Below are 9945 nucleotides of genomic sequence, written 5' to 3'. Positions count from 1 at the left end.
GATATGCTGATTTGACAGGGAGGCTGCAGGGGCCCCCTGGAACATGGGCGGGATCGCATTTGCAACCCCTGTAACCCCTACCGCTATGCTCATGGTGACACGTGCCTTTTATTAGCACTGATCACTGTATTAGTGTCACTGGAGAAGTCAGTGGCAGTTAGTCAGTTCCCCCCAGGGGGAGCTAGTGTCAGAATGCCCACTGCACTGTCACAGTCCCACTATATCGCAGACATTACTACTATTAAAAAAAAAAATCAGTATATATACCACCATTTGTACATGCTATCATTTTCAAGCAAAACAATTAATATACACTTATTGGGATTTATTTTTTTTACCAAAAACGTAGTAGAATAAATTTTGGCCTAAATTCTTGAAGAAATGTTATTTTATAATATTTTTTTAAATGAGACACATTTTGTAAAAGAAATGTTGTTTTTTTCCCAAAAGTTTTGGTCTTTTTTTGTTTATAGCTCAAAAAATCCCCACAATGGTGATCAAATTAGGGTACAACATGGCATAACTGTGCAATTGTCAGTTAAAGTAACGCAACGCCGTATAGCAAAAAATGGTCTGATCATGATAAGGGGGGGGAATCTTCCAGACGGTAAGTGGTAAAACTGAAACCAGATCAGTCTCAATTGCTGCCTGAAAGGTGATACAATCATGCACATTTTGTGACTTGTTACTCACTGGACTAAGGCCCCAAGCACCCTAGGTGTTTAGCCCAGGGGCATGGGATCCTAGCGTTTAGCTGTGGGCAGAGGACAGAGGTGTGCAATCCAGCCCCCCTCTGCCGGCAACTCATCAAACTCTATGAGATGCTATCAGCTGCTGTTGCTGCTGGATGGTGTATATGCATGGGTGGGGTTTGCACTAGGCAAACTAGGCAGCCGCCTAGGGCGCATTGCCACCTAGGGGCACCTGGGCTCAGCACAGGCCGGTATTATCTCTGTGGATGCCACCACATTATGAATCCTTCAGCTGAGGAAAGGGCGATAGAGGAGGAGGAAGAAAGGACAGAGGAAGATGTCTGGGGCCAGTGTAGCAGCTGAGCTGGGGCTTCTTCCAGTGTTCGGATCTGCGGATTGAGTATAATGGATCAGTGTCCGATCCATTATGCTCCCCAACCCGCAAATACAAGCCATTCTGCAGGGATTGTTGGCATGCAACCTATACGGGGTGACATCGGACCCGTTCCACAAAAAGGTAAGTTGTAAAGCAAGCTGACAATCCCCGCAGGATGGATCAGATCTGCGGATTGGGGAGCATAATAGATCGGACTCTGATCCATTATGCTTGATCCGCAAAAAACTCGCCATGCCTGCTATGAAATACGTTGGACTGTCTACTTTGCAATAGACAGTCCGGGGATATCTGTACTGTTCTGACATTTGGGGGATATCTGTACTGTTCTGACATTTGGGGGATATCTGTACTGTTCTGACATTTGGGGGATATCTGTACTGTTCTGACATTTGGGGGATATCTGTACTGTTCTGACATTCTTGGACCTCAAGAAATTAGATTGGCCATCAGTAGTTCAGGATTGATCAATATTCAGATCTATACCATAGTTTGTGAACTCTATAACTTTCCTACAAACTAAATAATAAATACTAATTTGGGTTATTTTCACCAAAGAAATGTAGCAGAACACATCTTGGCCTAAATTTGCAAACTTTTACAACAGAAACAAAGAAAATTTTCGGTCTTATTTTGTTAATTTAGCAAAAAATAATAACCCCAGTGATGATTAAATACCACCAAAAGGAAGCTCTAGTTGTGTGAAGAAAATGATAAAATTTTAGTTTGAAATTGTCATTCAAAGTGTGATAGCGCTGAAAGCTGAAAATTGGCCTGGACAGGAAGGGGGTAAAAGTGCCCGGTATGGAAGTGGTTAACCACCTGGGAAACACACAGCCAGGGGTGGACTGACCATTTGGAAACTCGGGCACTGCCCAAGGGCCTGGGGTCAGTAGGGGGCCCCATGAGATGCCCCTGGTACGTTTTTCATAGCTTTTTTGAGTTTGGGCAAGGACACAGGGGCCCCATGATCCCCTATTGCCTGGGGGCCCCATGAGTTGTCAGTCCGCCCCTGCACACAGCAATCAAAAATTAACAGGGGTTCTAATCCTTCCATACTTTATGTAAAGGAAACATACTTTTGGCTATACTGTACATACTTTATAAGTCCTGTGCACAATGTAGTGTGCCATTATAAACTAAAGAACTAGGAATGTGTACAAATGTAAGTTTTTTATTTCCTCAATTACACTCTCAAACTGACAATCTGGTCACAGTAATACTCAAATAAACCAGTGCTGCTAAATGTGGTCTGGGTATCAAAGATTCAGAGATAGCTGATCACAAAAGGTTTAACTTATATCATTTGTTTTATAGGACACGTACCTCAGGTTATTACCCATGAAAGATTTCTCACACACAGTATCCTGGGATGTCTCCCCACAGCAAGAATAGGAGCCATCTGTGTAAATCCCATCATGCTTCATGGAAACTAAAAATGCCATTTCAATATTCCAGACTGAAACAGGGCACACCTTATATTGTTGAGATGTTTTCACTTTTTCATCATTCTCCTCAATGGTATGTCCATAGCCCAGAAGGTGTGAGACTTCATGTATAAGGGTCATCGGCTGCAACCTGGTCTCTAGCTCCTTCCAAAATTGTGGACACAGATATATGACTCCTGTCTCTGTCGTTGGATAAACATAAGCAACTGTGTCTCCTAGTACTTTTCCTCTTTTAAACGTCACTTTTTGCAGTTGACTGATCAGTTCCTTCACCAGATCTGAGCTGATTAAAACAGAGGATTTGAACTTCTTCTGGTCACCAAACTCTTCAGGATCATCTACCAGCAGGTGGTCCTTCTTCTTCAGAGCGTCATTGAGGATATTCAGGGCTCGTTGTTTAGCTTCATTGGCCTGTTTATTCTCTTCAGTAAGTGAAGCAAAATTAAAGATCGTAAGGAACCACTCCAGCATTGTTCTTGGTTGTCCTTTCCTGCTCATACTACAGTACTTTCAATTTCAGCTTTATTATTTGAAACATTATACAACTACCTTTCATTTTCACATTGCTTTCTGAGAAAGGCAGACTGCAACTTTTACTGACTCAATAAAGATTACCTTAAGACACAGGAACATATTTACAGTCTTAAAGACCTCGCCCTAACAACCTCCATTTTATTATTATTATTATTATTATTATTATTGATTTATATCGCACCAACAGTTTGTGCAGCGCTTTATAACATAAGGGCAGAGAGTACAGTTACAATACAATTCAATACAGGAGCCATCAGAGGGCCCTGCTCATTAGAGCTCACAATCTAAGAGGGAGGGTCAAGAGATACAAAAGGTAATAGCTGTGGGGGATGAGCTGATGGTGGAAACAAAACTCCAGTTGTTAGTTGGGAGCAGAATAGGCTTCTCTGAAGAGGAAGATTTTCATGGATCGTCTAAAAGCAAACAGAGTAGGAGATAGTCGGACAGATTGGGGTAGAGAGTTCCATAGGATAGAAGAGGCACGGGAAGTCCTGGAGGAAGTCCTGGAGGTGATGAGAGAGCTAGAGAGCAGGAGGTCTTGGGAGGAACGAAGAGAGCAATTAGGTTGGTATTTAGAGAATAGGTTAGTGATGTAGCTGCGGGCTGTTGTGGATGGCTTTGTAAATAGTTGTTAGTATTTTGAATTTAATTCATTGGGTGAGCAGAAGCCAGTGGAGGGATTAGCAAAAAGGAGTAGCAGACACTGAGCGGTTAAAGGGGCGTAGATAAGGGGGGGTCTGACCCCCCCAAAAGGAGCGTTGACAACCATTCCTGCAGGCTGCAGCCCTCGAAATTTCCACTCGCCCGCAAGTGGGAAGAAGGTGGGGCCGGCGAGTAGTGCCAGGACTAGGGCTGTGTCGGAGGGGTGGTGGTAACAAGCAGCGATCTCCTGTATGGCTTTCAATAAAGCAGCTGGAAACTGTGGGAGGGAGAGAAGGAGAACCGGCTTCCAGCTGCTTTATTGAAAGCCATACAGGAGATCGCTGCTTGTCACCACCACCACTGCTGCACCAAATGGTTCAGTTTTCTTTCTGGCCCCCTCTCCCTCCCACCGCCACCGTGTCCCCCGCCGCTGTGTTCTTCTCACTGCCCAGCCCCTCTATCCTCTGCACCAATAGGAGAAGAGGGGAGAGAGGCTGGATCTGCTCTGCCTCCCCAAGTGCCCGCCCACACTCCAGTCTGTACAGCTTCAGAGGAGTTGTGGGCGGGAAACTGAACACAGAGCAGCCAACAACTCTGATACATCTGAATGAGGCATGTTGAGTCTGATCTAACGTTCCTTCCTTCCACCCACCCCTCCCATCTCCCTTCCTTCCGTCCACCTACCCCTCCCATCCTCCCTCCCTTCCTTCCTCCCACCCCTCCCTTCCTTCCTCTCACCCCTCCCTTCCTGTCACTCCTCCCTTCCTTCCACCCACCCCTCCCTCCCTTTCTTCCACCCACCCTTACTTCCTTCCACTCCTCCTTCCCTTCCTTCCACCCACCCCTTCCTTCCACCCACCCGCCCCTCCCTTCCTTCCACTTACCCCTCCCTTCTTTCCACCCACCCTTCCCTTCCTTCCACAACCCCTCCCTCCCTTCCTTCCTTCCTTCCACCCACCCCTCCCTTCCATCCACCCTTTCTTCCACCCACCCTTCCGTCCACCCACCCCTTCCTTCCACCCACCCTTCCCTTCCATCCACCCTTTATTCCACCCACCCTTCCTTCCACCCACCTCTTCCTTCCACCCACCTCTTCCTTCCATCCACCCCTCCCTTCCTTCCACCCACCCACCCTTCCTTCCTTCCACCCACCCCTCCCTTCCATCCACCCTTTCTTCCACTCACCCTTCCTTCCACCCACCCCTTCCTTCCACCCACCCCTTCCTTCCATCCACCCCTCCCTTCCTTCCACCCACCCCTTCCTTCCATCCACCCCTCCCTTCCTTCCACCCACCCACCCACCCCTTCCTTCCACCCACCCCTTCCTTCCATCCACCCTTTCTTCCACCCACCCTTCCTTCCTTCCACCCACCCCTTCCTTCCATCCACCCCTCCATTCCTCCCTCCCTTCCACCCACCCCTCCCTCCCTTCCTTCCTTCCACCCACCCCTCCCTTCCATCCACCCTTTCTTCCACCCACCCTTCCGTCCACCCACCCCTTCCTTCCACCCACCCTTCCCTTCCATCCACCCTTTATTCCACCCACCCTTCCTTCCACCCACCTCTTCCTTCCACCCACCTCTTCCTTCCATCCACCCCTCCCTTCCTTCCACCCACCCACCCTTCCTTCCTTCCACCCACCCCTCCCTTCCATCCACCCTTTCTTCCACTCGCCCTTCCTTCCACCCACCCCTTCCTTCCATCCACCCCTCCCTTCCTTCCACCCACCCCTTCCTTCCACCCACCCCTTCCTTCCATCCACCCCTCCCTTCCTTCCACCCACCCCTTCCTTCCACCCACCCCTCCCTTCCATCCACCCTTTCTTCCACCCACCCTTCCTTCCTTCCACCCACCCCTTCCTTCCATCCACCCCTCCATTCCTCCCTCCCTTCCTTCCTCCCTTCCACCCACCCTTCCTTTCTTCCTTCCACCCAGCCACCCTTCCTTCCTTCCTTCCACCCACCCCTCCCTTCCTTCCCTCCTTCCTTCTACCTACCCCTCTCTTCCTTCTACCCACCCCTTCCTCCCTTCCTTGCCCGCCGCACTATCACAGTCCATTATAAGTTGCTGATCACCGCCATTTGTAGGATAAAAAAATAAATAATCCAATCTATATACCTTAGTTTGTAGATGCTATACCTTTCAAGCAAACCAATTAATATACACTTATTGGAATTTTGTTTTTTTACCAAAGGCATGTAACAGATAACATTTTGGCCAAAATTTCTGAAGAAATTTGTTTTTTTTTATTGGATATGTTTTTTAGCAGAAAGTAAAAAATATTGTTACTGTAGTTCATCAGATGGAATTTAGGATGGGCTAATGTCCAGGAAGCATACCACCTTTGAAGCCAGTTACTCCCTAGGAGGTGTTGTAAATGATGGCTCCAGGGCCTCTACAGGAAACCTAAGGGGGGTGTTGAGGTGATGCAACAGATGGTAAATAAGGTACAGGAATTGAGACCCCTATCAGAATAATATTAAAAATTAATGTAGGCCCAAAATATCTATCACACCTTGACGTCATGACGCTGGCTCTGCCAAGTGAGGTTGGACCTTGAAAAATGCAGGTACCATCGGAAGGGATGTCAATTAGCCATAGCACCTGAGAATTTCTGTCTTAGATAAATACAAATGTAGAGTAGACATTATAAATGCTTGCAAATGTAATAATTGCCATATAATGAAGTATTCAAATAAAATAAAATAATAAAAAAAATAAAGCAGTTGTTAATCTATTAATAATAATAATCATGGTCACCATATTCAGAAAAATCAAAAGCTATAAAAATATAAATTACTTTGATGGTTTCACAGAACCATCAGACTACAATGTGCTAATATCCGTATTCTAGATTGAAACAGTGTAGCAACTGATCTCCAGGTTAAATGAAAAGAAAGTGATTACCTTAAGATGCTACAAAACAGCATTAAATTTGGATTTATTTGCATTAATTGGATATCTTTAAGAAAAATGTAGAATTGTGAGAAATGAAAACAGATCATAATACCACCGTAGAGTAATATGGTTTTGTACAGCATGAGATTGCAGCTGGTTCTAGTAGCAAGCAGTTGTGCTGATGAGCTGAGAATTTATAGTAAAAAAAGGCTCCAGTACCCTGGGGCGGACTGACCATTTGGAAACTCAGGCACTGCCCGAGGGCCCAGGGTCAGTAGGGGGCCCCATGAGATGCCCCTGGTACCTTTTTCATAGGCTTTTTTGAGTTTGGGCAAGGACACAGGGGCCCCATGATCCTTTATTGCCCGGGGGCCCCATGAGTTGTCAGTCCGCCCCTGCCAGTACCCAACTTTGCCCCATGGTACTGATAACATATAGGTTGCTCTCCTAACGGATCCATATGTTGTGTCGGTGATCCTCCTTAGTCTCATGATTACTATTATTATTATTACATCGAGTTTATATAGCGCCAAAGGGTTTGCTCAGCACTGTACAATAGAGGGGGGGGACAATACATGAAACAGTACAGCAACATCAAACAGCACACGAGGGGTTAGAGGTCCCGACTCTTTCGAGCTTACAATCTAGGAGGGAGGGGGTAGTGGTACAGGAGGAAGTGGCTGTGGGGGATGGAGTGGTAGGAGGAATGAAGGAGAACGGCTGTTAGGTGAGGGTGGGGTAGGCTTCCCTGAAGAGGTGGGTTTTCAGGGAGCGCCTGAAGGTGAGGAGGGAAGGTGACAGTCTGATGGATTGGGGTAGTGAGTTCCAGAGGATGGGGGAGGACCTGGAGAAGTCTTACAGTCGTGCGTGGGAGGAGGAGACCAGGGAGCAAGGTAGAAGGAGGTCCTGTGAGGAGCGAAGGGTACGGGTAGGGTGGTACCTGGGAATAAGGTTTGTGAGGTAGTTAGGGGCAGTGTTGTGAATGGCTTTGTAGGTCAGAGTGAGCAGTTTGAATTTGATGCGTTGGGCAATCGGGAGCCAGTGGAGGGATAGGCAGAGAGGGGTGGCAAAGGTGGAGCGGTTGGTGAGGTGGATGAGTCTAGCCATGATGTAGTCTTGTGGATGGGTTTGCATGGTAGGGGTTGGAGTCCCTTCACCAGTATCCTTCCATGAGCTACTATAACTGAATCTGTTATATGCTGTATGGCTGCCCTTTATTCAGTGACAATATTCAGCTTCTTTCCTATCCATTGTTCCTTGGACGTGGCCTGGTATTGTGTTCCCTCCTACCAGTGAATTCCCAAAGACCTGCATTAACCACCAAGCTTTTTCAAGGAGAACCATGGAGAACCAATCAGAACAAAAAACTGTTGTTGAATTATATCTTTGTTGTTTCCATTAGGACTGGGGTATGGGAAAGTAGGTGGGAGGTTAAAATGAAAGAGGAAAGTTTGTGATCTGATACAAAAAAAAAGCACCAGTGCATAATAGACAGGATGAAGGAAGGGGATTTTGTAGCACGGAAGTGTTGAAGGGAGGGGTCTTATCAGCTTAGGATGAATGGTGTGTCTGCAAACGGAATGGTGATGGGTCATGGCGGGAAGTGGGTAAAGATTGAAATAAGAGACAAATGTGTCTGGTATTTGGTTTAAGATAGCCTCTCTAAAGGAGATGAGATAAAACACATAAATAGAACAGTCAATACCATACTCCATATTGACCTAGAGATCCAAAACATATGTGAGGTACTTACAACTACAAATGTATAGTATCAAATGAAAAACCGCCATTGTTCTGCTACATGTGCTACCAAAAATGGAAGGAAAAGTGTTTTCTCTCTGTCAGGAATGGACTTGCCAATAATGGTGGGACTCACCTGCCTTGTGGGCTGCAGTACCAGGGCTGGCCAGCGGGTGCTCTCAGCAATCAGAGACTCACCCCTGCAATCAGCCAAACACCTGAAGCTGATTGCAGGGGTTGTATTTAAGGAATGGCCAGACTCACAGTCAAGGCTTTGGTGTCTGTTTTCCATGGGCCCCTGTATCTTGTATCCTGTATTCCTGTTCCTGTTTCTGTCTGACTTGTTGCCGACCCTGCCTGATCCTGACCTCTGCTGACTCTCCTGTTTGATCCCTGGCTTGTGACCCTGACCATTCTCTGCCTGACCCTCTGCACCGCGCTGCCCGTGAGTTACTGAACCCAGCTTGTGACCCCGACCACTCTCCCACCTGTTCCTGGTACTCCGTTTGCCCGTTTGCTACTGACCCGGCCTGCCTGACGACTCTTGCATTGTATGTATTGTTATCTGTGGGTGGTTTGGTTTGGTTTGTTTGCACTGTGTTTAGGTTTAGATTTGCACTGCGTTTTGTATTGTTAGTCTTAATAAATTATATTGTTTATACCATATCTGAAGCCTGCGTTTCCCTGTGTCAGTCCACACACCTCTGGTCATACCTGGAGCCCTGACACTCTCCCTCCCCTTTTCTCTTGGTGCTGTGTGTTCATTCTGCTCGTTCTATAGGCCAGCTGAGAATTTGATTATTCATGTTATGTGCCTATGCATGTAAGTGGATCTCATATATATTTTTTCTACCTATAGAGATGTTATGAATATTTGACACACTTGAGCGTAAAAGTCTGAAAAAGCGGTTGCAACCACGAATCGCGTAATTTTTCACCAACAAGTGTAACTTGTATAATATGATCTTTTTACTATAATTTGTTTTTATTTTCTGTTTGAATAAAAACTGTAATGCAATTTTATACATTTAAATCTGTATTATTGTCTTTATCTATCTATACATATACCGATGGGTCATCCTAGATTTCCCTGTTTTTCTCCCTCTCTCTTATATTCTCACTCAGGGTGGTGACCTCCCGGTATACGTATATTTCTTTCACCTCACCTCACTGCTGTATATGCAACCTCACCATATATACAGTGGCTTGAAAAAGTATTCTTGCCCCTTGAAATTTTCCACATGTTGTCATGTTACAACCAAAAATTTAAATTTATTTTATTGGGATTTTATGTGATAGAGCAACACAAAGTGGCACATAATTGTGAAGTGGAAGGAAAATGATAAATGGTTTTCAACATTTCTTACAAATAAATCTGTGAAAAGTGTAGCATACATTTGTATTCAGCCCCTTTACTCTGATAGCCCTAACTAAAATCTAGTGGAACCAATTGCTTTCAGATTCACATAATTAGAGTCCACTTGTGTGTACTTTTATCTCGGTATAAATAGAGCTGTTCTGTGAAGCCCTCAGAGGTTTGTTAGAGAACATTAGTGAACAAACAGCATCATGAAGGCCAAGAAACACACCAGACAGG

General features: G+C 45.8%; 1 protein-coding gene across 1 annotated transcript in view; it reads right to left on the bottom strand.

Moving 5' to 3' along the window:
• Positions 1-2378: 2378 nt before the first annotated feature.
• Positions 2379-9945, bottom strand: part of LOC149441147 (uncharacterized) — a 33164-nt gene continuing 25597 nt past the window's right edge. Inside the window, exons 5-6 of the mRNA XM_089657703.1 lie at positions 6618-6672; positions 2379-3033 (exon numbers count right to left, since the gene is read on the bottom strand). Coding sequence (XP_089513829.1) covers positions 2379-3033; positions 6618-6672 — 710 coding nt within the window. The remainder of the gene's footprint in view (positions 3034-6617; positions 6673-9945) is intronic.

Source organism: Staurois parvus, unplaced genomic scaffold (genome assembly GCF_062004578.1).
Source record: "Staurois parvus isolate SC_StPar_1 unplaced genomic scaffold, SC_StPar_1.0 ptg001022l, whole genome shotgun sequence".
Taxonomy (NCBI): Eukaryota; Metazoa; Chordata; class Amphibia; order Anura; family Ranidae; genus Staurois; species Staurois parvus.
Note: the sequence above shows the minus strand (reverse complement) of the source record. Positions and strands in the feature narration are given on the sequence as shown.